Source organism: Wolffia australiana, chromosome 1 (assembly GCF_029677425.1).
Source record: "Wolffia australiana isolate 7733 chromosome 1, ASM2967742v1".
Lineage (NCBI taxonomy): Eukaryota > Viridiplantae > Streptophyta > Magnoliopsida > Alismatales > Araceae > Wolffia > Wolffia australiana.
The window spans coordinates 2,378,728-2,406,325 of NC_135835.1; the positions used below are offsets into that span (position 1 = coordinate 2,378,728).

The window sequence follows — 27,598 nt, forward strand, 5'->3', positions numbered from 1 at the left end:
AAATGATTAGAATGGGTGATATTCTCGAATTTAAAATTATACCTTAAACTATTGATTATGTTCTTCGATCCTTGAAAACTTAATTTTATACATCTTCTTTCCCTTTATAAGCGAGATATTGTCATAGACTTGGCTCTCGTTTGTTCAGATTCAAGTTTTCGAGGGAAGATCGTCTTTGGGTAGAAGCGGGCGGATGATTGAAATTGTGTTGAGTCGGGAATTGGATTTGAGTAGGGTTGAATTGGTTTCGATTTTGATTGTATGAGGGAACGGCGAATGCTATAACTTCCATGAACGATGATGGAGGTATATCGAAGCAGGAGGGAAACGTCGACAAGTCCGGAAGGGAAGGCGTGGTCTCCTCCGTTGAGGTTTTTCTTAGTTGTCTCTTGATTTCATCGTTTTTTTTTTTTTTTTTTTTTTTTTTTTAAATTTTGTTTCCTCGTTTTCATTCCGCTCTTATATGTTCATGTGCCTCATCGCTTAACCTTAGAATCTTCTCCGCATCGGTCCACTGTTCATTGTTGAAGTTCTCTCGAAGATGATCTTGTTGAATGTTGAATATGTAGTTTTGGATTTCTTTTTATTCACTCCTCATACATGGAAATTGGCTTGAAAGACAAATAGCCCGATAGCTTCTAGGAATCTCTTGGCTCTATTAGAGGTTTGGGGAACTAATTCGTCAGTTTTTTGGCGTGCCTAATCGGACTCGAGGGAAACTTGTCCTTGCCTGTGGGCTATGCACGATATTTTTTCCGAAGCCATTGGGTGGAACTAAGAGAATTCCCTGGCCATTGGCTTTAGTCTAAAGAAATAATCGAAGACCCGTATCCGTCGTCATAATCCATGAGGGAACGTCAAATTTGGTTTCCTTCATTTTTGTAGAAAAGTATTTTGAAAATCCATGATGTACAAGGTCAAAAGTTCCAGTACTAGTTTGAGTAAAGCCCAAGTTCTTAGTACATCTTCCCTTCTAAACCCCAAGTGTGGTGGTGTTAAGAATCTGATTGCTCTATATAAGTGCTTTTTGTTTCTTTTGCGACAATTTTTTGATATATATATGAGTGTTTTTTTGTTTCTATATAAGTGTTTTTTTGTTTTTGATTGGTATCATTCTGGTTTTTTATCATTTGACAAATGCTTTTCTTTCTCTGTCAGAACGTGCCGTGCAGCTTTGGTGCTTCCTCAACAATTAAGGCATTGGTAAAGGCTACATATCCCAGCTTTAAATACAATCAGAGGAAAAGGTTTCGGTCTGGTATGCATTTGTATCTTGTGGGCAACCCTCCTTCCCCTAACATACTGCATTATGTGATGGACTTGGGGACATTAGGTTATTTCGTGCAAGGCTAGGATAAAATAACTATCATCTACCTAATTAATTTCTCTGTATAATCGCTTGATTTGAGCTAAGGGTATTTTGTTAATTTATTTTGACCAATGGTCGGCAGTGGTTGATTAGAATTTATATGGGTTGAAAGTAGTTAACGTGAGGGAAAATGATGATGTATGTAATCATTACTACTTTCTTCCTATCTTAGTTGTTATGACTATGTGTCGTTCCATACCTTATCTTTGACGTATGACTTAGTGAATGACTATATGCTCTTGCACTGGGTTGTATATTTTAACACCCATACTCCCTTAACGCGTGAAAATAGTGCATTAAGGAACATCTAATCATTAATTTTAAGGCATTATATCGCTTCCAACTTGTTTAAAGCTGGTTCGAGCCCACAAATCTGTAACTTGTTCTAGATTATGATGCACCCTTTTGTTGGAAACTTTGGTTCTAGTCGACATCTGACAGTGCTGAGCCCTCGAATCCATAGAGTGCTTCTGGATTGTGATGTATCGTTTTGTGGAAAACTCTTTTTTTTCCTAGGCCCCACTTTTGTAAATTTTTATAGTGCAGCTAATAGCAACGTTACATTATGAAATATCTCGATTTGTCGTTTTTTCTTCAAGAGACCTGCCAATGATGCTAGTTCAATCTATCACTCATTTCTAATCATATGAGGACCTTGTTTTAATTATCCTAAAAGATATATTTCTTCAAAAAAAATCCGAAAAGATGTACATATGTTCGTTATTTTTTATTAACAACTCATTCGATGTTATTGCATTAGATTGATTAGTTTACTTTTCAAATTCTTCTAAACTTTGGATGTTTCTAGGTAATCATCTTCACTGGAATTCATCTCGGTCTCCCTTGGCTGGAAGTCGGATTGGAACAGCGTTGAGGAAGAACTGCGTTAAGAAGAGTCGGTTGCAAAACAAGACACCTAGTTCTTGGAACGGCCATTCAGGCTCCAACGACAACCTGATCATAAGTTTTTCTGATGGTGAAGATGTTGACTCTGAATTTGAAAATGCAAACTTACAAATAATGAGCTCAGTCAAAGTCAACGAAGGGGAAATTGATAAATCCAGACGACCAATGAATTCATCAAATTTAGAAAGTAAGATTCTGCAGCGTAAGATAAACCATCAGAAGATGGCAACAATAGGAAAGAAAACTATTGACCATCCATTAGAACCCTTACGCACTGGAACTCTTGGATCATCTGTTGGCACTGCATTTGAGAAGCCATGTCCAGTCCATCAGGAAAACCCTGCCGCCAAATCTATAAGAAACAAAGAAGGGAGGGTAGCTGATGTAAATGTTACAGAGGACAGTCTGAAAAGCTTACGAGAACAAATTGCAAAGCGTGAAAGTGTCATAAGGCTTCAGAGAAAGTCCTATGATGGGAAAAAAGATGAAATACCTTTACTTCAGGGATCATATGTGAGCAAAGAAAACCAATACTTAAAACCCACTGTCAATTCATCAGAAACAAGTTCACTTCTGAGGTCTGGAAATATGGTCGCACGACATTCATCTTCTAAACATGCTTCAGAGAGAAGTAACGCAGCTGACGAGCCATCTGCTGAAGCCTTTGGTCAATCACAAGTGAAAGAAAAAGAGGCTTTGGTAGTTCTCTAACATTAACCTGCCCTCATGATATGGATAGTCAACTACTGTGGGCTGGCTTTATTTTTTTATGTCTGTAGTTTTCTTAAAAATATCATCCCATTGTCACTTGCTTCTTAATGATGTGATTGATTTTTTGGCTGCTTGCTTCTAAAATACCTGGTTATCTTTGTAATTAGCATATGTGCTCTTTTCATGTAGAAATTGTATTTGATTCAGTCATTTTAAAACTTTTTTCTATTAGTTATTTGGCTACGTTTTGTTGGATGACACTGGTCGAATGCATTGAAGTTTTTTAATCATGAGGAATGTTCCGTTGAACCTATGAAATCCTTAGTTTGATTGTCTTTATTGTTGGCTTATGTCCAAACAGTAGACATTCATAACGTTTTTATTGAATCCCTATTAATAAGACTTTCTGCACGAAGTTGGTTTAATTTTTTACCTTAATTCTGTTCTCTGTTTCGTTTCCTCTATATCTGAATCTACTTGTTTAGTTTCAAAGTCTGTATCAAGTGTATGGCCATCCAAGTACGAGCCCTATAAGCTTCCTTATTGAAGATAACAACTTTTTCACGAGCCGTGACCCGTGTTAATTTTTGTTGTCTGCCGAAAGTAATAGACATTACGAATCTGCTTCATGACATGCCCAGCAAATATATCTATTTTCCAGCTTTTCTAGTCGATACAAATCTATTATCTATGGTAGAGATGGAACATATGGTACGATGCCTTTTTTTGGCCTGTTTGCCATCTGTCACATGTGTATTCTGTGTGCTTGTTGCAAGAAGACGTGGTCTGTCTTTTTCTCAAGCGTTCTGGCTTGTGTCTGCCAGGGTTTGAGTGCGACAAAAAAATGCTTCTATTAAGTTGCGGTCAGTTTAAATGCTGGCCCCACTACATGACTTATTTCCCATGCGGGGGTAAGTCACTTAACATTTGGATGACGTGAACACAGACTTGTGTGATTCAAACTCACCTGGGAATAAATCACATTAACTTCCTTTAAAGAAAAAAATAGTACGTGGCCCACTCACACAAATAGAAGGAAGGGAAAGTAAATATGTGGGCCACATAGTATGCAGCCCACTTACAGATTTGAGAGAAAGGAAGGGCAGAGAGAGTGTCTGACTAACAAAGACCGTGGTCTCTTTATTTAAATTTAAAAACGTAAGAATTCTTGTTCACCTATTTGTGGTTATCATTGAGTGTTCATTTTCTCTCCTTTTAATTTCTGTTGAGCTGAACAACATTTGAGGCTTAATCTAGCCCTATAATGTAAGGCTTTGTGCATTCTCAATGGATGAAGTATGTACCCTTCTGATGGATTAAATCTGTGTCCTTCAAAAGGATTAAATACATAAGGTGTTGATACAATCCTATGCCTCCCGGGGTGTCTCTAGCACTTTTGCCCATTAGATGCATTTTGATAATCTGTTGATAAAAACCTTGTTGTAGGTTTGTATCAAGGAAGGTGGATAGTGGAGAGGGGTTGACATTCCCTTGGTTGGAGATTAAACAGGAATGGTCAGAAGAGAGGTCAAACGGAGGAGGCGGGTATGAACCAGGGACGAGCTGCATGAAGAGATGACGAGGTAGAAACAAGCATGAGGGAAGGGTGTCAGCGAGGGGGAGAGGGGACCTATACATCTAGAAGAGAGACAATGGACTTCAACTTCACTGTCTACGCAGTAGCCAAATGACCAAAACGCCCTTGGTGGGCTAGTATGACGAAACTAACCTTAGATAGGATGAGGATCCTAACATTTGGTCGTCTGGTTAGTTTTTCCTTCAACTTTAACCAGATTTACCTTTCCCCTCAGGATAGTCGAGAAGTTGTTTGGAATAGTTGTAGCCCTTCCTACGGATAGTGGAGAGGGGTTGACATTCCCTTGGTTGGAGAATAAACAGGAATGGTCAGAAGAGAGGTCAAACGGAGGAGGCGGGTATGAACCAGGGACGAGCTGCATGAAGAGATGACGAGGTAGAAACAAGCATGAGGGAAGGGTGTCAGCGAGGGGGAGAGGGGACCTATACATCTAGAAGAGAGACAATGGACTTCAACTTCACTGTCTACGCAGTAGCCAAATGACCAAAACGCCCTTGGTGGGCTAGTATGACGAAACTAACCTTAGATAGGATGAGGATCCTAACATTTGGTCGTCTGGTTAGTTTTTCCTTCAACTTTAACCAGATTTACCTTTCCCCTCAGGATAGTCGAGAAGTTGTTTGGAATAGTTGTAGCCCTTCCTACGGATAGTGGAGAGGGGTTGACATTCCCTTGGTTGGAGAATAAACAGGAATGGTCAGAAGAGAGGTCAAACGGAGGAGGCGGGTATGAACCAGGGACGAGCTGCATGAAGAGATGACGAGGTAGAAACAAGCATGAGGGAAGGGTGTCAGCGAGGGGGAGAGGGGACCTATACATCTAGAAGAGAGACAATGGACTTCAACTTCACTGTCTACGCAGTAGCCAAATGACCAAAACGCCCTTGGTGGGCTAGTATGTGAAACTAACCTTAGATAGGATGAGGATCCTAACATTTGGTCGTCTGGTTAGTTTTCCTTCAACTTTAACCAGATTTTTTTCCCTCAGGATAGTCGAGAAGTTGTTTGAATAGTTGTAGCCCTTCCTACGGATAGTGGAGAGGTGACATTCCCTTGGTTGGAGAATAAACAGGAACGGTCAGAAGAGAGGTCAAACGGAGGAGGCGGGCGGTATGAACCAGGCACGAGAGATGAAGAGATGACAAGTGAAACAAGCATGAGGGGAAGGTGTCAAAGGGGAGAGGGGACCTATACATCTAGGCGATCTAGAAGAGAGACAATGGACTTCAACTTCACTGTCTACAATGAGCTTTCAATGAAAAAGCAGCCCTTGGTGGGCTGGTATGTGAAACTAACCTTAGATAGGATGAGGATCCTAACATTTGTCGTCTGGTTAGTTTTCCTTCAACTTAACCAGATTTACCTTTCCCAGAAGTTGTTTGGAATAGTTGTAGCCCTTCCTACGGATAGTGGAGGGGACATTCCCTTGGTTGGAGAAAACAGGAATGCATGAAGAGATGACGAGGTAGAAACAAGCATGAGGGGAGAGGGGAGGGTGAGGGAGATCTAGAAGAAGAGAGACAATGGACTTTGAACTTCAACTTCCACCCAGTAATATGACCAAAAACGCCCTTGGTGGAGTATGAACTAACTAACCTTAGGATGAGGATCCTAACATTTTATTTTCGTCTAGTTTAGTTTCCCCTTCCTTTAACAGTTTTTACCCCCCCAGGATGAGTGAGAGAAGTTGTTTGGAATAGATGAAGAGATGGGTGAGAAACAAGCATGAGGAAGGGTGTCAGCGAGGGGAGAGGGGACCTATACATCTAGAAGAGAGACAATGGACTTCAACTTCACTGTCTACGCAGTAGCCAAATGACCAAAACGCCCTTGGTGGGCTAGTATGACGAAACTAACCTTAGATAGGATGAGGATCCTAACATTTCTGGTTTTTTTCCTTCAACTTTAACCAGATTTACCTTTCCCCTCAGGATAGTAAGTTGTTTGGAATAGTTGTGGCCCTTCCTACGGATAGTGTAGAGGGGTTGACATTCCCTTGGCTGGAGATTAAACAGGAATGGTCAGAAGAGAGGTCAAGCGGAGGAGGCGGTATGAACCAGGGACGAGCTGCATGAAGAGATGACGAGGTAGAAACAAGCATGAGGAAGGGGGGAGGGGACCTATACATCTAGAAGAGAGACAATGGACTTCAACTTCACTAATGACCAAAAGCCCTTGGTGGGCTAGTATGTGAAAACTAACCTTAGATAGGATGAGGATCCTAACATTTGGTCGTCTGGTTTTTTTTCTTCAACTTTAACCAGATTTACCTTTCCCCTCAGGATAGTCGAGAAGTTGTTTGGAATTGTTGCCCTTCCTCACAGGATAGTGGAGAGGGGTTGACATTCCCTTGGTTGGAGAATAAACAGGAATGGTCAGAAGAGAGGTCAAGCGGAGGCGGGTATGAACCAGGGACGAGCATGAAGAGAGTAGAAGAGAGACAATGGACTTCAACTTCACTGTCGCAGTAAACCAAAACGCCCTTGGTGGGCTTAGTATGTAAACTAACCTTAGATAGGATGAGGATCCTAACATTTGCTGGTTAGTTTTCCTTCAACTTTAACCAGATTTACCTTTCCCCTCAGGATAGTCGAGAAGTTGTTTGGAATAGTTGTAGCCCTTCCTACGGATAGTGGAGAGGGGTTGACATTCCCTTGGTTGGAGAAGAACAGCCAGAAGAGAGCTTAAACCGGAGATAGTGGGTATGAACCAGGGACGAGCAATAAAAGAGATGAGGAGAACAGAAGTGAGGAAGGAAGTCAAACAGAGAGGTAAGAGAGACAATCTATAAGAGAGACACTGGACTTCAACTTCTCAACTGTTCACGAGTAGCCAAATGACGAAACGCCTTGAATAGCAATGATTGAACCAATCTTATAGATGATAGAGATCCAACATGTGGCTCCTAGTTTTAGCTCAACTTTTTACCAGATTTATATTTTCCTCAGGATCAGTTTATGTTTGTTTGGATAGTTTGTAGCCCTTCCACTGATAGTGAGAGGTTGACATTCCCTTGGCTGAGATTAAAATAGAAATGTCAGAAAGAGGAAGCGGAGGAGGGAGGCGGGTATGACCAGGGGCGAGCTGCATGAAGAGAGATGACGAGGGTAGAAACAAGCATGAGGAAGGAGTGTCAGGGAGGGGGAGGGGACCTATACAAGAAGAGAGAGACAATGGACTCAACACTTCACTGTCTGGGTAAATGACCAAAAAAACCCTTGGTGGGCTAGTATGACGAAACTAACCTTAGATAGGATGAGGAGCCTAACATTTGGTCTGGTTAGTTTTCCTTCAACTTTAACCAGATTTACCTTTCCCCTCAGGATAGTTGTTTGGAATAGTTAGCCCTTGAGAGGTTGACATTCCCTTGGTTGGAGAATAAACAGGAATGGTGAGAAGAGAGGGCAAGCGGTGGAGGCGGGTAGGAACCAGGGGCGTGCTGCATGAAGAGATGACGAGGGAGAAGCAAGCATGAGTGAAGGGTGTCAGCGAGGGAGAGAGTGGAGCTATACATCTAGAAGAGAGACAATGGACTTCAACTTCACTGTCTACGCAGTAGCCAAATGACCAAAACGCCCTTGGTGGGCTAGTATGTGAAACTAACCTTAGATAGGATGAGGATCCTAACAATTGGTTGTCTGGTTAGCTTTTCATTCAACTTTAACCAGATTTACCTTTCCTCTCAGGATAGTCGAGAAGTTGTTTGGAATAGTTGTAGCCCTTCCTACGGATAGTGGAGGGGGGTTGACATTCCCTTGGTTGGAGAATAAACAGGAATGGTCAGAAGAGAGGTCAAGCGGAGGCGGGTATGAACCAGGGACGAGCTGCATGAAGAGATGACGAGGTAGAAACAAGCATGAGGAAGGGTGTCAGCGGGAGAGGGGACCTATACATCTAGAAGAGAGACAATGGACTTCAACTTCACTGTCTACGCCAAATGACAAAACGCCCTTGGTGGGCTAGTATGTGAAACTAACCTTAGATAGGATGAGGATCCTAACATTTCTGGTTTCCTTTTTTACTTTAAGACTTTCCTCCCCCCTTTTAGAAGTCTAGGAGTGTTTGGAATGGTTTGTGGCCCTCCCTTACGGATAGTGGAGAGAGAGTGACATTCCCTTGGTTGGAGAATAAACAGGAATGGTCAGAAGAGAGGTCAAGCGGAGGAGGGAATGAACCAGGCAGGCTGCACAGGTGAAGAGAAGAGATGGTAGAAACAGCATGAGGGGAAGGGTGTCAGCGGGGGACCTATACATCTAGGGTAAAATGACCAAAAACGCCCTTGGTGGGCTAGTATGACGAAACTAACCTTAGATAGGATGAGGATCCTAACATTTGGTCGTCTGGTTAGTTTTTCCTTCAACTTTAACCAGATTTACCTTTCCCCTCAGGATAGTCGAGAAGTTGTTTGGAATAGTTGTAGCCCTTCCTACGGATAGTGGAGAGGGTTGACATTCCCTTGGTTGGAGAATAAACAGGAATGGTCAGAAGAGAGGTCAAGCGGAGGAGGCGTATGAACCAGGGACGAGCTGCATGAAGAGATGACGAGGTAGAAACAAGCATGAGGAAGGGTGTCAGCGAGGGGAGAGGGGACCTATACATCTAGAAGAGAGACAATGGACTTCAACTTCACTGTCTACGCAGTAGCCAACCAAACGCCCTTGGTGGGCTAGTATGACGAAACTAACCTTAGATAGGATGAGGATCCTAACATTTGGTCGTCTGGTTAGTTTTTCCTTCAACTTTAACCAGATTTACCTTTCCCCTCAGGATAGTCGAGAAGTTGTTTGGAATAGTTGTAGCCCTTCCTACTGATTGATTTTTATATCCCCCGTTGCTATTCCTCCATCTTCAATAATATTGAAAGCAGTCCTTTTTCCATGTTGAATCATGTTGTTGGTCCATTTTCTTGTTCAGTGATTGGTTGGTCCCATTTAAGATTTTACATTATATGGTAAAGTATCTTTCTAAGGTTTTTCTGAGGGCCATGCTACCTTTTAATTTCTTTTGTTTATTAGAGACATTACTGTGTGTTTTTAATTATTATTTGTATCTTCAGTCCTGTAAATGGGCCTCATGATATAAGTGACCAGTATCGTTATGTTTTAATTTTAAGTGTCCCATCTCACCATGTATCTTGTGACTTATTCCAGGAATAAGTCACGTGGGTAATTGGAGTCCACCAGCCACTTTTATTGGCTGGTATGTAAACCAGTGTCGAGGGAATAGGTTTTTTTTGGCTTATTCAAACTTAGCCATCAGAGTTTTTTCTGCTGTCAGAAGAGAGGGGCATGAACAAGAGAAGAAGAGATCCAGCTATTTTCTTACATCTTTAATTCTACCAAGTCATTAATTTGTTGCGTAATATACGCTTCTTTTGAATCTTCTCTGCTAAGTACATAAATAATGTCTGGGTATCTCTTTCAAATATTATTCTGGAAGCCATGTTTCTCATCAGTTTCTTAAATTTGGCCTTGTGATGCATCTTATTATTTTATCAAGGCATTCCTTTTTACACAGTACACATTTTTTTTCGAATATGATCTGCTATCTCATCTCTGCAGATTACGTACTTTGCTGATCCAAATGAACCAGAGCATCAACAGCAGTCTGGATTAGATAGGGATGATGTACTCCGTCTTGAAGAATTGTATGACAACGAACTTGAGGAGGCCCAGGAGTATCGACATAAATGTGAGCTTGAGGAGATGCGAGCCTTGAAGGCCTACCGAAAAGCACGAGAAGAACTTATTGCAGCAAATAATAGATGCTTTTACTTATACCGACAAAGAGAAGTTCTTTCTCTTATGGCCCCCAAATGGCCGAACGCTGCAGAAAATATTTTTAACAGTTCTAGTGGTCTTTTAGCTGAAGTTGATCGCTTGGTGGTCCCTGAACATCACGAATATGTTCAGGTGAGTGCAGAATCATCTTTTGTTCCTTTCAAAACCTCTCTAGTTGATACAAAATGATTTTCCTGTAAGATAATTAGATTTTGATGGAGTAATATAAAGAGTTGATGATGTACTGATGGCCTGATGGCTTTTACCTCTAACATATCTTTCGTTGTTTAACTGTGTAGGGAAGTGATGAGCTTTGTATTGATGTTGGAGCAGCAATTGATTCTGACTCCCAAAGAGGCTCTGTAGAATGTGGTCGTGACTTTGAGCTTGAGGCTTCTCTGAGAACAAAACTTGTATCGAAGTTAGGCACCAGGTCCTCTTTAAGGAGCCCTTCCAAAGGATACGATCAAGATAATACAACTGTGAACCCTATTGAAATTTCTGGTGAAGGTTATAAAACCTCCCCTCTTGAGCTCTTGTCGGTGACAAGACATCCCGCCCCGAGCTTGAGATTGCCAGAATCTCAGTATGCTAATGACGGTATGTTTGTTATTTTGAGTTATTGCTCATTCAATCTGAGTATGGCTTGTCTGTTTATTTAACTAAAGACATCGGGAAATCAATGGACCCCAATCATAGTATTGCCCATCTAACTAAACAACTGCACTGAGTAGCACAACAGGGTTGTATTTGTGATCATGCTGGGGAATGTGGAAGGTTTTGATTTAAATGATGAATATGGATTTTACTGGTTTGAGTTAGAACATCTGTTTAACAGGAAACAAAAAATGCATGAATCTCAATTTAGATGGATGCTTCTGATAGAAACGCATCTATTTTATCGGTATATAGGAAGTGAGATCAATTATCGACCTAGAGGGGCAAAGGAAGGAATCAATCAAGGTGAGTGCCAGCTGGTGATCCTGTGAAGGAGATAGAAATTGCAGGTTAGAGAGCAACCGCAAGGTCTGAGGCGACAATTTACCAGGAGATGCAAAGGCAGGAATCACGTTTGAACTTTGATATACTGGTTTTCTTCAAAAAAACTTTGCTATTCTGGTTTGGCCTCCTAAGGGGAGGGTGAACACAGACGTAGTGGGATAAATATATCAATGCAGTTACCGTTGATAATATTTTTTTGTTTTGTCGATTATTCCACAGAAAGCATTAAAAAAATGTCTTTTTTTTTCCAAAGACCAACACAAAGATGGTGTTTTAGAAAATCTTCATGAATCTCAATAGTCCCATTGGTACTATTGAAGTCTAGAAATCAGGGGGGAACAAAGAAGGTGAGGCAATAGTCTCATTGGGTTGTATGTCCACCATCTACAGGAAAAGAAATCCTGATTCAATTATAAGAAAAAAATTATTTAAATTTAGATAACTTGTTTCCCCATTTCTCCCACAAGCAATTTTTGTGGTATCTATGTGGTCAATGTAAAGGAGAATCTTTGTGAAGTTATATGATACCTGCTAGTGAAAATCTCGTCTTATTTCTTCAATAATTTTAGGTTCAGAAATTTCCAGGAGAAACCGCATTCATGTTGGAGACCAGTCAGCGCAAGCTTGTGCTGGTGATATCTGCATCGATGGTTCTCCCTCAATTATACAACCAGAAGCTGAGATTTCACACACTTACTGTGGTTCTGTTGTAGCTGCCCCTATTTCTGTACATTCTTTATTATGGATCGTAGGTTCTCACTTGAAACTTTTTCCTCCCAAGTTAAAAATCTGCCGCACAAACCTATTTGAAGTCGGATTGGAGGATAATAGGTTGATATCTCATTTGCCAGCGGGGGGCCCTGGGAATGTCGAGTTTTCACTTGATCCCTATTGGCCTCTTTGCATGTTTGAGCTTCGTGGCAAATGTAACGATGATGAGTGCCAGTGGCAACATTTCAAGACTCAGAAAAGACAGAAGACAAAGTTATCTGCATCTGATGGTTTGTCTTCAGGCTTTTTTATGTTTCCCGTTTACTTGAAGCAAGAGGCCCTAACTTGAGCTGAAGACTTTTACACTTTTGATTTATGCAGAAACTCATGTTGATCCTCATGCCAATGATATTAGGGTTTATGGATTTCAACATCAACTTCACCAATACACTGTCTCTGTGCCAATTTATAACGTCGGATTGCAAATAATGGAAGCTGATCCACTGCTAGATCAATCAGTACTCGCGTGCCTTGCGCAACAATACTGGGACGTTGCGTTTTGTGCATCCCAAGTTGTACCTTTATGCATCCGAAGGGAGGTTCCTTCATATGAGAATGATCAGTGGAATAGGCCGCCATTACATTTCGTTTGTGAAGCTGACAGAACGGTTTGTCTTTGTTACAAAATCTTTCTCCTAAAGAATATCAAACGATTAGACAGTTAATTATTAGTCTGAATGGATGTTGTGTTCGAAACTTGAATGTAGACACTTTGATGTTAATCAGTAAGATGAATGCTGGGCATCAGATAGATGTCACGAGCATTGTAGAACCCTGGTTCTTCTGTGATATTTACCTTGTTGTTCTCTAAGTTGTGAAGAGTTTTTTCCGTCATGTCTGCCGTTCAGATTATCTTGTTCAAATTTTATTTTCTTGGTAGTTAGTTGGACTCTTCAAACTTAGATTTTATTTATGGCATCATGTTTCTTTGTTTATATCCATGAAAAAGTATCTTGGTTACTAGCCAAGGAGTGGAAACATTCATGTTCTTTTTATTGAGTCACTCATTTATTTTCTGATTTTCTAAATTCTAATTTCATACTAGGATGAAATCCTACTGAAATTTTGCGCTGTAGACAATTAATTTACTTTAGTGCATCACACGAAAATCTTGCATTTCTGTTCGTCGATGAGGGAAATCAATTTCTTTAATGGTGGCTCGATTTTTAAAATAATAGATTCTCCTACTCAGATATATATTTCTGAGCATCTGTCATAATTTAATCTTGGATAATTCCTTCTTATGTAAAAAAATTCCCTAGAAAAACTTGAAAGATGGGTTGAACGAACCTGAGCAGACACTGGAGATAGCAATTGACCTTTTGAACGGGAAGATGAGTAACAAGGTTCTGAGAAAGGAGGTACCGGTTTTTCATCTCTTTTTCTCTCGTTTAAAGCCATGCGTTGTTTCAGATTTGATGACATTAACCAAACCAAAGTCTTGATTTGCATAGATTGTATAACAATCGGAGGGACAAAAGGAAACTAAGAAGTTTTTATTCGTATTTTTTAATTGTTAGCACGAGATTATTTCTTTTTTACATTCTAGTCCTTGTTTGCATCATTTTTATCAAACTATCATTTTCTGTCAGTCTATCGCAAGGATTCCAAAGAAAATGATTAATATATGATTTGAAGCTCTTTACAGTCAATATCAGAAGTGTGGATATTGCACCGGCCTTCTGTGACACCTAGAGTTGGTGATGACACAATCATTTGTCATCTTTGTCATCTACACATATTTTCGTTTTCATTGTCATCCGAGCTGCTCACAATTGACGAGTATGAGAGAGAGAACCATATCTAGGGGAAGAAATTATACTTGTGAATTGTCAGCTAGCTCCATGGCTGGTCGGCTGTTGACCTAGCCGCCAGTCAGAACGAGAGAAGAGAACAAAAACATTCATACTTCATTACTAGGGTATCTCTGGTTTAAAACCCAGAGGCTTACACGTAAATGGGCCGGGCCCATATAAATGCGCTAGCGGATTAGTGGGCCCACATTTACAGATAAATAGAAAAACAATAAACTAAACATAAATGTAGGGACAATAGGGCTTCTGCTGACATGAATTGTCCTTCATCGTCCATCTTCATTCATCAGTGGCTACGATGATGAATTATCTTTCGTAATTGTAATCCAATCAATGGATGGACAACAAGGATGATGTAGGCCCATCATCGTCATCTTTACCATGAACCCTCAATGCCTTGTCTTGGGTTTCATGTTTCTTTTGATTGATTTGGTCTGTCATTAAAAATATGTCTTAGTTGTTGCGTTCCTTTTACAGGTGTTACCTCTCTTATCCCATGCACTTGAGACTAATCCTGATTCAGTTACACTCTGGTTCGTGTATCTCCATATTTACTACCGGAGAGAAAAATCCATCGGCAAGGATGACATGTTTTCTTTTGCGGTATCTTTAGATTTTATTTTTTTACCTTGGCTTTTTGATAATCCCTTTTATTCGTTAATTAAAGTTTCCTTGAAAAGCATCGTTTGATGGCTTCAACAAATTTCTGATTACTCATGCTGTTCATATCTCGTACTTCTTTGAATAGGTTAATCTCCAATACCATTTTCGTCGCCGCATTATTGTTAATCTTCTCATATTTAAGAGTTGTCTTTATTTTTTTCGTAAAAAACAGTTGTCTATTCTTTCTTAAAAGCATTTTGACTAATTTTTTTTCACTATGGACTCCTTTTTTGTTGAAAATTGTTTGGGGAGGTGTTATAAAAAGAATTCTGGTATATTTTTTCCGCATGTAAAGATACAAATAAGTCACTTGTCCGATTAATAGTGCACAAACACTTGATGAAAAATTGTGCCTTTCAATATCATACAAAGTTATTCAATAATAAAATGTTTAAGGCGATTGACATTTTAAAAAGCCTACTTCATCCCAGCTGTTAATGTTGGCTTGATCTTATTTTTTATGGGATGAGAAAGGTGTTAGGTTGGATAATAGTTGGTAAGCAGTCAAGATTAACTAATCGATGGGAAAACGACGCCACCGAGAGAGCTCAGCTAGCTGTTAACTTGTTCTTTTTTGATAGATTTGGTGGTCCATCTTCTATGTTACTGAGGACGCACATGTGCAAATTCTGTTAGTGATAGACTATCCCTCATGGGCTAACGGGCCCTATTCTATAAGCCCATTAGCCCTATTATCCTCTCTCCCTCTTAGGGTACATATACCCTTACATGTACTCTGCTCAAGTTATGTCATTATCTTCTCCTTCTCTTCCCAACATGGTATCAGAGCTCTAGAGCTCCTTCCCTAGGGTTTGACATCGCCCACCTACAGCCGCCGCGCACGCACAGCAGCCGCAGCCCGCAGCCGCCGCGCACGCACAGCAGCCGCAGCCCGCAGCCGCCGCGCACGCACAGCAGCCGCAGCCCGCAGCCGCCGCGCGCACAGCAGCCGCAGCCCGCAGCCGCCGCGCGACAGCAGCCGCAGCCCGCAGCCGCCGTGCCACGCACCGCAGCCGCAGCCCAGCCGCCGCGACGCACAGCAGCCGCAGCCGTAGCCGCCGTGCCGCGCACAGCAGCCGCAGCCGCGGTCGCCAGCGCCACAGCAGCAGCCGCAGCCCGCGGCCGCCGCGCACAGCAGCCGCAGTCCGCAGCCGCCGCGACGCGCACAGCAGCCGCAGCCCGCAGCCGCCGCGTGCACGCACAGCAGCCGCAGCGCAGCCGCCGCGCGCGCGCCACAGCAGCCACAGCCCGCAGCCGCCGCGCACGCACATCAGCCGCAGCCCACCGCCGCCGCGCGCGCACAGCAGCCGCAGCCCGCAGCCGCCGCGCACGCACAGCAGCCGCAGCCCGCAGCCGCCGCGCACGCACAGCAGCCGCAGCCCGCAGCCGCCGCGCACGCACAGCAGCCGCAGCCCGCAGCCGCAGCGCACGCACAGCAGCCGTAGCCGCAGCACTACCGTAGCAGCGCCGTAACAGCACCATGCCGTTCACCGAGACCGGCTTCCTGGAGAAGCCACTGTCCTACAAGGTGGCTCATCCAGGAAGTCGTTGGTCCCCGAGACGACACTCTTACGGGGCCCGAATCTACTCCCGTGGATGCGCTTCGTCGAGACCACCTTGAAGGCGCGCCAGCTCTTCAAGCATTGCACTGAAGACCCCCTTACCATCGACCACCCACATTATGCAGCGTGGGACGTTGAGGACCAGTTCATCCTCGGCTGGATGTATGCGTACACCCTGGCTCCAGATTTCCGCGACCGTCTTCCGCATCAGAAAACGGTGAAAGGTTTCTGGGATCAGGTGCGCTCTTTCTGTGGCCGGGAAAGCGACTGGTGGCGTCTTTATTCCCTTGCAAGTCAGGCCAGCAATCTCCGTCAGGGGTCGTTGACGATCTCTGAATATGCATTTGCCCACAAGAAGATGTGGGATGAAGTGGATTACTACCTACCGCCCGACGATCCGACGTCCAAGACGTTCCAGAATGTGCTTCTTCTGCGGATCATGGGCTTCCTCAATGGCCTGAACCGCGAGTATGATGACGTACGTCGTCGTGCCTTGCACCGCAAGGAAGGTCCTCCTGCCCTTGAGGAGTTGGTGAAGGAGCTTCAAGAAGAGGAAAGCCACTTCCTCCTCCATGGGACTCCCTCCTCCGGCCCCCCGGGTGAGTGGACCGCACTACTTTCTGCCCTCCCTTCAGGCGGCAAGGCACCGTCGATCCTCCCTGCGCCCACCTCCGCTGCTCCTCCAGCTGGGACGACGATTTGCTCGTATTGCGGCAAACCGGGCCACGGGAAGAACAAGTGCAAGAAGCACCTGAATGACTGGCGAAAGAAGAAAGAGGCCGCAGAAGGCAAGGCCATGGTGGCCCATTCTGATTCCTCCTCCGCCAGCCCCTCCGCAGTGACTATGGACCAGCTTCAGGCAGATTTGGCCCGCCTCCGTGACCAGATGGCTGCCCTGCAGAATCCGTCCACGGCCTACTTCGGCGGCTTTGGTGCGTCTTCCCTTCCTTCATCTTCAGATGCATGGTACTGTGGCCATACGGCCTTCCACTCACCTGTCGTCTCCGATACGACGTGGGTCCTTGATTCGGGGCTACGAACACATGACCCGAGCAATGCCGGTTTGTATCATATGAGCGGCATCGTGGTGGCCGCACTGTCCTCACGGCCGGGGGTGGACGTCTCCGTGTGGCCGGAATCGGGGCAGTCTATGTGGATGGCCTCGGTGTGGTCCACAACGTTCTCCATGTCCTTGACCTGCGGGCCGTGCTTATGTCTCCGCAGCGCTTAGTTGATGCTATCTCCTGCTCCTTCCACCTACAACCTGACGGCATGTTTCTGTCTGACAAGGTGGGCCGGACTTCACCGATTAGGCGGGAGAACGGACTACTGATGCTGGACGATGGAGGCCGCTCCCAGTGCTTCATGGTGCACCGGACTCTTCTCTCGGTGGCTGAGCAGCGTCGGGGACGCCTTCTGATGGAGCATCAGCGACTTGGACACCCACCTTTCTCCACTTTACAGCGTCTTTTTCCCGCGTTGTGTTCGGGCGTGGACCTTAAGACTATGCTTTGTGAACCTTGTCAGTTAGCCAAGCACCGCAGATCCTCCTTTGCTTCATCCTCGTCTCACACATCGACCCCGCTATTCCGAGTCCACAGTGATGTTTGGGGGCCGGCACCGCAGATCAGTCTGAAAGGGCACCGCTACTTTCTACTCTTTGTGGACGAAGCTACCCGCTATCGTGGTCTACCTCCTGACTGCGAAGTCGGAGGTTGCGCAGAATGTTCGACACTTTTGCGCCATGGTACAGACACAGTTTGGTCGAGGCATCCAGCGTTTTCGTTCCGACAATGCTCGGGACTTCTTCAACGCTGACCTCGCCTCCTTCTTTGCCGACCGGGGCATCCTCCACGAGTCCTCTTGTGTGGCCACGCCCGAGCAGAATGGCATGGCTGAACGTCGCATCGGCTATGTTACCTCGACGGCGCGGACATTGCTGTTGGACTCCAAGGCGCCAGGGCGTTATTGGGGAGAGGCGGTTTTGACGAGTACTCACCTCGTTAACCGTATCCCCACCCCACTCCTGGAGTTCTCCAGCCCCTTGGACCGGATGATTGTGGCATTCCCGAATGCTTCTTTGCGGACGGGACTCTTGCCTCGTATCTTCGGCTGCACCACCTACGTCCATGATACTTCTCCCACACGCACGAAGTTTGATGCACGCGCACTCCGGTGTGTGTTTGTGGGTTACTCTTCCCTCCAAAAAGGGTACCGGTGCTATCATCCGCCTTCTCGGCGGTTCTTCATCTCGGCAAACGTCACCTTTGCCAAGCATGAACCCTATTTTGGGGACTACTCTACCTCATCACGCCTTCCACTGGATGAGGCTCCCTCGGCCCCCCTCTTGGGGCCAAGTCCGATCGTGGAGTCCACCACTCCCACTCCACCCTCCTCACTTTCGGATCTTTCTCCCCTTGATTCCTCTTCCTCACTTCCTCCTGCGGGGTCCTTGGACGTGTCCTCTACCTCTTCTTCGTTACCTGCGCTTCCCCTTTCGGCAGCTCTCCCTCTCCCATTGGTCTCCATTCCTCCTTCCGGCCCCCCATCCTTGTCAAACCTCGGTGACCAACCCTCGTCACTCCCCCCTCCCGGTCTACCCTCGCCCTCCGGTGAGTCTCCTACGACTCCCGGTGTGTCGTCTACTGCTCCTCCCGGGGAGTCCCCCATTGCTTCCGCTCCTTCTCCTGTCGATGGTGACGATCAGTTGGGGTGGCCTATTGCTCTACGGAAAGGGGTCCGTCAGTGCACTAAGGTCCCCCTCTACCCTCTCTCTCATTACCTCTCCTTTGACCGGCTGAGTCCTCCCTACTGGTTGTTCCTCACCCGCATCGAGTCGGATCCCGTTCCTCGACGCTTAGCCGATGCTATCGCTTCTCCCCATTGGAAAGCGGCGATGGACGAGGAGATGCAGTCTCTCCTCAAGAACTACACGTGGGACGTCGTTCCACTACCTCCGGGCAAGAGGGTAGTGGACTGCAAGTGGATTCATGCCAAGAAGCATCATGCGGACGGTACTCTCAAACGCCTCAAGTCTCGGCTTGTGGCTCGGGGGTTCACTCAGTCCTATGGCGTGGACTACTTCGAGACGTTCTCTCCCGTGGCGAAGATGGAGACTGTCCGGCTTCTTCTGGCGCTTGCAGCACACTTCCACTGGGCCATCCGCCAGTTCGACGTCAAGAACGCCTTCTTGCACGGCGACTTGACGGAGGAGGTGTACATGCAGCAACCCCCGGGCTACTCACTCGGCCCCCCTGGTCACGTGTGCCGACTGCGGAAGTCCCTCTATGGACTCAAGCAGTCCCCGCGCATGTGGTTTGGGAGGTTCTCCTTTGTTCTGAAGACCGAAGGGTACACTCAGAGCAATGGAGATGCCTCTCTCTTCTTCCGTCACCGCCCGAATGGTGTCTCCATTCTTGCCGTGTACGTCGACGACATCCTTATCACGGGATCTGATGCTGCCGAAGCTGTCCGCCTCAGCACTGCCTTGGCTAAAGAGTTTGAGATCAAGGCCCTAGGCCTTCTTCGCTACTTCCTTGGTCTTGAGGTAGCCTACTCCCCCCGTGGGATCTTCGTCTCGCAGCAGAAATACGCTGTCGACTTACTGGCACTGACAGGGATGACCGATTGTGCGCCGGTGAGCACTCCCATTGATCCCAACGTGAAGTTGGGCAAAGGGGAGGATTCGCCGCTGACGAATTCCCACCGGTATCAGCAGCTGGTGGGGAAGCTCCTCTACTTGACGCACACTCGGCCCGAGATCGCCTTCGCCGTCAACCTGCTCAGTCAGTTTATGCACTCCCCACGGGAGATTCACCATCAGGCCGCCCACCGGGTCCTTGCGTACCTGAAGGGCTGCCCCGGAAAGGGCCTGCTCTTCCCTCGCAGCACTGACCAGACAGTGAAAGTCTACACTGATGCTGACTTTGCCGGCTCCGTTGTGGATCATCGGTCTACCACGGGCTACTGCACGTTTGTTTTTGGCAGTCTCGTCAGCTGGAAAAGTAGCAAGCAGGACAAAGTCTCCCACTTTAGCGCCGAAGCTGAGTACCGCGCACTCGCCGATGGGGCCTCTGAGGGCCAGTGGATTCACGGCATCCTTCACGATCTTCGCGTGGAGTATGCTGGCCCGATTCACTTCTTCTGCGACAACAAGTCGACGATCGCGTTGGCCAAGAACCCTGGACAACAGGGCCGCATCAAGCACATGGAGCGCAACCGCTACTTCTTCAAGGAGCAAGTTGACGAAGGGATCTTTGACCTGGACTTTGTTGCATCCGCCGACCTGGCAGCGGACGTCCTTACCAAGGGACTCTCCCGCCCTCTTCTTCAACGTGCCGTCTCCAAGCTCGGTATGGAAGATATCCATACTTCGCTTGCGGGGGGGTGTTAGTGATAGACTATCCCTCATGGGCTAATGGGCCCTATTCTATAAGCCCATTACCCTATTATCCTCTCTCCCTCTTAGGGTACATATACCCTTACATGTACTCTGCTCAAGTTATGTCATTATCTTCTCCTTCTCTTCCCCAACAAATTCTCTCCATAGTTCTGTAAAAATTAATGCTAATTAATGTGTTTCTCCCAGATTTTTAGTGGACATTTGGTTGGATCTTATGCCATAGTTTGAATAGGTTCATGGCAAATCTACCTTTGAGTTTCATTTCCTATTACGCTGATTTATTTATAGTAGCTGAGGTGAAGAGCTCTGACCTTAATTCTCGTTTGTGTTGTTGCATCAATAACCAGTAATTCTCCGTATTTTTGTTGATTAATATAGCGGATTATTGCTGAATCTGGTGTAAAATATGGGAATGAAGATTTAGTGCCTCGGAAGCTTTTTTTTTGAAGAAAACAGGGCAGACCACCCGAGATCGGTGGCCTACCTGCTACCATTAAAAATGAAAATTATGTACATTTTGCATTAAAAGTGCCTCCGAAGCATTACCCTTGTCGCCTTTGTGCTTGTTTTCTGTTATGTATCCTATGCAACTTAATCTGTTGTTTAATAATTTAGTGATATGTGGTATAAGTATCTTTTTTGAACGTATATTTGTTTTCATGATTATGTGGACCGCTTAGAGCAACGTCTGCTGACTGACTTGAACCTTTTTTAAAATGTAAATTATTGGAAATTTCTAACTGGCCCAGTGAACACTGAAATTAGGAGTTAAGATTGAGCAGAAAGTGATGCGGACCAAGTATTGAGAACTTTATCGGATTAAAGTTGTGTAGTTTTCCCTTTTCCAGGTGAAGTTTAATCCAGAATCGTACGAGCTATGGCATTTATACATCTGCAGTAGGTTGACTTTTGACGACCGGATGGCTGCCTATGACGAGGCCTTGTCCGCTCTATGCCAGAAGACCCAAGCCCTTGCAGTCAAAGAAGAACACATAACTTCTTGCATCCTTGACCTCTCTCTCCAGATGATCAATACCCTCTGCATGCATGGCGATATCAACAAGGCGATATCCCGGGTCTCTGCCCTCGTTCATCCTACTGCAGATAAGAAAGACTCCTCAGACGACCTGCCTTTCAGAGATATTCTTTCATGCTTGTCTACTTCAGATACATGCGTACTCTGGATCTGTTGCCTGCATTTAATCATCTATGGGAGGCTTCCAGAAGCTGTTATTCAGCGATTAGAGCTGCCCAAAGACCTGCCCTTTGCAATCGACTGGCTGCCGGTCTCTGCTGCCTTGCCTAGCGAGCGTAAGCTTCTCGCTGTTGAATTTCTTGAGAAGATTGCCGGAACGGTTCAAGCCTTGGAACATTCAGCCGTTGGGGACAAGACTTCGGCACAGTTTCTCGCAGTCAACCACGTCAAATGTCTCTCTGCCCTTTGCGGTGGCCTGGACGGGTCGTCTGATATTCTGACCCAGTACCTGAGAAAGTTCCCGACTTGCGTCGACCTTCTTCTTATCTCATTCCATCGACAGATGACGGGTTCAGCTGTTGACTTCTGCGTGTTTGGAGAAGCTGTGGCCAGCTGGCCGAAAGAAGTCCCCGGATGTCAACGTCTGTGGAACCGGTGGGTGGAGTTATGTCTGGGCCATGGAATGTTCAAGGTTTCGGAGAAGGTGATGCAGGACTGGTTCCAATCCATCTGCGTGGGCCTTGGTTTTGACCAGAAGGCGTTGACTTCCCAGTTCGGCAACCAGCAGGATGCTGTGTACGGGCTGCTCAACCTGAGCCTGTACAAGTTGATGCACAGAGACACGGAAGAGTCCCGGGCTGCCGTTGACCGGGCTTTGGCTATTGCCACAGACGAGGAATACTCGGTCTGTGCGAGAGAGCACGCGGCTCTGTCTGCCGGTTGTCTCGAGCAGCCAGGAGGAGACGCTGTACTGAGACTCCTCTCGGGCTATATCGCCGACTCCCGGTCTCGCTCCTGGCCGGAGCCCCTGACCATGAAATCCTTGACAACTCTCAAGAGGCCGAGGCTGAGGCAGCTGGTAACCTGCTTTCTGGGCCGGGTTTCGGCAGATTCGTCCCTGTTGAATTCAGCCCTGGAAGCACTCTTTGGGCCCGGTCTCTTGCCGGAGGCCTTTGATGAAGCCAAGGATCTGGTTGATTTTGTGGAGGGTCTGATGGAGATCTCACCGTCCAATCACCGGTTGGCGGCAGCCGCGTGTGATTCTCTCTCAGGGTGTGGTCGGCACGCTGGCTTCGCCTCCCACGGTCTGAGGTTCTGGGCAGGTACTCTTCTGGTTAATGCTGTCTTCCAGTGCTCCCCGGTGGCGCCGGAGTCCGTCTGGCTGACAGTAGTCAACGTTTTGACTCAGCTCCAGAGTCAATCCCTCTTAGATGCTTTTCATAAGAGGGCGGTCGCTGTGCACCCGTTCTCGTTGAAACTCTGGCAGTCGTACTTCAGGCTATCGGAGACGAGGGGAAACGGAGCAGCGGTGGAAGAATTTGCCAGGAAAAGAGGAATTTCCCAAGACCTAAAATGTTGAATTTTTGGTGGCAGGAGAGGTGAGTAGGGTTTTGTCTTGAATTTTTCATGCATATTCTCTTGTGCAATTCTTTTTCTTTCCTTTTTTGCCAAACCATACGAGATTTATACGAGAAAAAAATGTTATCTTACTGTAATTCTAGTTGACTGCCAGCGGTTCTCATGGTTTACTTTGCTTACTATAACAAACAAAGAGAGGTTTCGACAGAGGGATGTTACTCACTAAATTAATTTAAGCCATAGTCATGTCAAGATTTTGGACCAGTAAGGGCTTGCTGTTGGTTGACTACGGCTGAATATAAGTTGACGACGGAATGAAGAAAAAACTTGAACAATTTACCTGAATCCCCCCTCCGACCATGTGGGAGCCGATCTTGCACTCTGATGGAAACTAGGCTTCTGGTTATAAACATCATCATCATCATCATCATCATCATCAGTGTCATCATCCCATCCACCCCATCCATCTGCAGCCTTATCTTCTCTAGTCTTTGGAGGGTCTTTCTTCTTGGGCTCGCCACGGGCTACCGAGCCGTCCCTCGAGCTCTCAGAATTACTGTATTGCCATTGAGAAGAAGTGTTTTTGCCAGGGTAGATTCCTGTTTTTTCATTGCTGGGTTGCTGCCAGCTGATTGTGCCATCCTTGGCGAGCTCCTCTGCCTTCTGCGAGGTGATGGCCATCACTCCCTTCATCAGCCCCCACGTCATCAGCCCGAACATGTTGACCTTTAGATCATATCCCCTCTCCATCGCCTGTAACCAAAAAACAGAGTTTCCGGTGATTAAAGATAGAGAGCCAGAGGCCGTGGTTCTTATTCCACTTTACAGTTTTTCTAATTTTTCAACATGCCCGGAGAAAAACAATTGAATTATGTCATGGTTTCGATTCTTTTGTCAGCAATTAGTTTTAAGGGATTACCATGGAAGTCAGATCCTTTGATCCTGCTTGGACAGCGTTGACAGCAGATTGGGCGGCAGAAGCTGTAACGAAAGACAATCGACCCAGTCCCTGACAAAACAACAGTTGATGATGTTATTCCTCAGACAACCATATTTTAATCAGCGTGCAAAACACCCATATTTTTTATGCCCCATCCTAGCTTTACTTTAATTTTTTTGGCCTGATGAATGGAGTAAGAAAAAAAAACAATTCAAGATCCAAAACTCTTTTTTTACCTACACAGAGAGAGTTCATAGCAAAAGAATCTATTTCAACTGCACGGGTGCTTTTGGGCAGAAATTATGAGCAGATACTGAGACCGTAACCCAAGAAAGTTCCCTAATTTTTCAAAGTTAATTGACCAACAGTGAATCAATACCTGAGAAACAACGGAGACTGTATCTTTCAAGATATCTCCCTGTGCGTTGTCCTTCTGCGATGACACTGATGGAGAAGATCCAAAACCCACATACTTCCCCCCTTTCGAAGGTGGAATGCCATCCGGCCTAGCTTGATTGTCGACCAACTTCTTCGCAAAGAAATCATCCTTCTTCGCTGCCGACGCTTCCAGCGTCGCCCTCGAGTAGACCTCCACCGTAGATTTCGATCTCGGCGGCTGCAAATCACTTCTCAATCCAACAACGTCCCTGAAATCAACGCTTGATCGAACATCCTGCTCTTGCCAGTCGTCCCATCCACTGTTCTTCTGCCCGATCGGATCCTTCCATGGTCGTTCCTCGGCCTGAGCTTGGATCCGATCGCGGTAGATACCGGCAGCTCGCGTGTTATACTTGACCGCGATCTCCGTCTCCTTCGTCACTCCGTGCTGTGCCAAGAACGCGTTGAGCCGTTCGTTTCCGCCGACCTCCATCTTCTTCAGCTGGATCTCGGACCACGCGTCCATGGTGACGGACCGGACGAAGCTAACGTGGACGCCGAGGCCTCGGTGCTTTCCAGAGCAGTCGAGGCACATGAACATGCCGTACGAGACGGACGCCCACTGCGGATTCTTCTGCGAGCAATCTACGCAGGTTTTGTTCCCCTGCCGAGCTTGAATCTCTCTCAGGCGCCTCGACGCCGCGGCCGTCGCCATTCCCGATCTCGATCGATCGATGGATTGATTAAGCAAGATACCGCTACGGATTGTTGAGGAGTAATTATGTCGATCTAGCAAGATCCGACTACAGATCCTACAACGATGAAGCGAGATCCAACGACGGATTGTTGACGAAGAATTCTATCGATCGAGCAAAGATCCAACTACGGATTTCTGAGGAAGAATTTTATCGGCCGAGCAAAGTTCTTACTGCGGATTGTTGAGGAAGAATTCTATCGATCAAACCAGATCCTACTACGGATGCTTGCAGAAGAATTCTATCGATCAAGCAAAGGTCCAACGACGGATTGTTGAGGAAGAATTCTGGCTATCAAGCAAAGGTGCAACTTCGGAATGTCGAGGAAGAATTCTGTCAGTCATGCAAGATCTTACGACGGGTTGTTACTGAAGAATTATATCGATCAAGCAAAGATCGAACTACGGATTGTTGATGAAGAATTCTAGCGATCAAGCAAAATCCAACCACGGATTGTTGAGGAAGAAATCTATCAATCAAGCAAGATCTTACGACGGATTTTTGCTGAAGAATTATATCGATCAAGCAAAGATCCAAACGCCCAGTTTTGCTGAAGAATTCTCTCGATCGAGCAAAGATCCAGCCACGGATTGTTAAGGACGAATTGAAACGATCAAGCAAAGATCAAACGACGGATTGTTGATGAAGAATCCTATCGATCGAACAGAGATCCAACCACGAATTGTTGAGGAAGAATTCTATCGATCTCCCGCCACCTTCGCCGGCCACGAAGCGAGGCAGACGCGTTCTGTTCTTTTTCAAATTCCGCTTTTTATAGTGATGACCAAAAACGCGGTTATTGCGAAATTACGATAATGCCCTTGCTGTTTAATGGGCTGTTGACCGCGATTTATTGGGCCGCGTTGACTTAGTATTTTTACGAGTTAAACGTTTGACTAGGTTCTCACTCTACGACGCGGTAAGAAAAATAAAACCCACAAACGCGGGAAGCTCGTCACACCTTTCTATCAAGTATTTAGCTTATAACACGAAGAAACTAATTTTAATAATTAATGATCAAAATTCACATAAATTTTTTCTATATCTGGTGACACTCAACTGAAAAAATACCTCACTATCATGTAAGATTCTGAAAAATAAAAGTATGGATGCATGTATGAAACATTCATTGGGAATGATTAAAGGGTTAAGCGATAGTTGAATTACCAAATTTACTTCCCATTTCGAATACTGATCCAGATTGAAGCCGTTCAATCATTTTAATGTATGCTAATATAAGATTTTTAATGAGTTTATGGTAACCAGCCTTACTCCTATATTATGAATTCTCCTCTGAACGCCAAGAACGTGACATGGGGCATGAAACAAAGATTGTTTTTTTTAACCCACAAAGACAATTCCTCTTCTTGATGGTAGTTGGAGGAGATTTAACACAAACCAGAATCCTTCTTGTTGGTCGGGGGGAACGAAAATAAAGATGGTAAGTAAAGATAATAGATGAGATCAAGAAGCATGACATTAGCCTCCCACCAATGACTAAAGTCATTGAGTGATTCATTCATCAAGTCATCTACAGCTCGTATAGTTCAATGTTAGGCCCCTAACTAGGCAGCATTCCCTGCCCAGAGGCCTGCGTGCTTATTGGGAGGGCGTGTCCGTTGTATTTTGGCTCACGACATTTTTAAGGACTGAGTCATAATGGGTAGCGATGCCCAATACATGATCTTTCAGGCCATTGCCACTGTCGATGGTGATTCACGGCAGACTGTGCACGTGCTTGTCCGCGCCCAAGGCGGGACGGATCAGGTACGGTCCGCACGTGCTGGGCGCGCAGGCTGAACGGTGTGTGCGCGCGTGCACCAAGCGCTGCGCGCCAATGCCAAGCGCCAATGCCAAGCGCCACGCGCGGGCGCCAACGCTACCCGCCAACGCCGAGCGCTGCGCGCGGGAGTGGGAAGCACTGCGCGCGGGTGCAAGACGCGCAGGCGGGGCGGCGTGCCGCGGTTGTAGTGCGCGGAGTTGTGCGGGGTGCCGCACAGCGGTCGCACGGGCAGCGCACGCATTGCGTGTGCGGGGCGCGCGGTGGGGAGACATCCCGCCAGTAGACTAAGGCATGTGGGGCACAGAGAGCGCCGAGACGGCACAGTGGGCGCACAGCGCTCCTGTGATTGGTGTTGGGCTCACAACGCCCAGCTGGGGGGCGTCGAATGTGGCGGCATCGCGCAAACTGCGCGCTAGCGTGTAGACATGGGTGCTGGTGGCGTGTGTGATCGTCAAGGTAGGGGTGGCGTGTGTGATCGCCACGCCCGCGGGCGCGTGGTGCCCGGCCCGACGCATGTGTGTAGCGGCAGAGCGGGCGCGCGCGCGCGGAGCTGCAGCCCTGAGGCGGTGTGGCGACATTACCTCGGCGCATGGCGCCTCGTCTCGTTCGTTG

General features: G+C 46.1%; 2 protein-coding genes across 6 annotated transcripts; one reads left to right on the top strand and one right to left on the bottom strand.

Annotated features, from left to right (window-relative positions):
* Positions 1 to 125: 125 nt before the first annotated feature.
* LOC144701254 (zinc finger C3H1 domain protein) lies at positions 126 to 23,291 on the top strand. Of its 5 annotated transcripts, none has more exons than XM_078573023.1 (10): positions 126 to 371; positions 1,159 to 1,258; positions 2,178 to 2,974; positions 10,144 to 10,494; positions 10,662 to 10,962; positions 11,940 to 12,365; positions 12,457 to 12,743; positions 13,398 to 13,496; positions 14,427 to 14,552; positions 21,410 to 23,291. In XM_078573023.1, exons 1-10 carry the CDS (start codon positions 291 to 293, stop codon positions 23,129 to 23,131), a joined length of 4,290 nt encoding a protein of 1,429 aa, XP_078429149.1. In that variant the 5' UTR covers positions 126 to 290; the 3' UTR covers positions 23,132 to 23,291. The 5 variants fall into 5 exon arrangements, with proteins under 5 accessions (XP_078429149.1, XP_078429163.1, XP_078429144.1 ...); XM_078573018.1 differs by having other exon boundaries at positions 127 to 371; positions 11,934 to 12,365; XM_078573030.1 differs by having other exon boundaries at positions 127 to 371; positions 11,934 to 12,365; positions 21,425 to 23,291.
* Positions 23,292 to 23,327: 36 nt separating this feature from the next.
* Positions 23,328 to 25,934, bottom strand: LOC144701278 (putative ADP-ribosylation factor GTPase-activating protein AGD6). Its single transcript, XM_078573055.1, has 3 exons — positions 24,450 to 25,934; positions 24,050 to 24,139; positions 23,328 to 23,883 (listed from the first exon to the last, which is right to left on the bottom strand). Exons 1-3 carry the CDS (start codon positions 25,161 to 25,163, stop codon positions 23,467 to 23,469), a joined length of 1,221 nt encoding a protein of 406 aa, XP_078429181.1. The 5' UTR covers positions 25,164 to 25,934; the 3' UTR covers positions 23,328 to 23,466.
* Between the last annotated feature and the right edge of the window lie 1,664 nt (positions 25,935 to 27,598).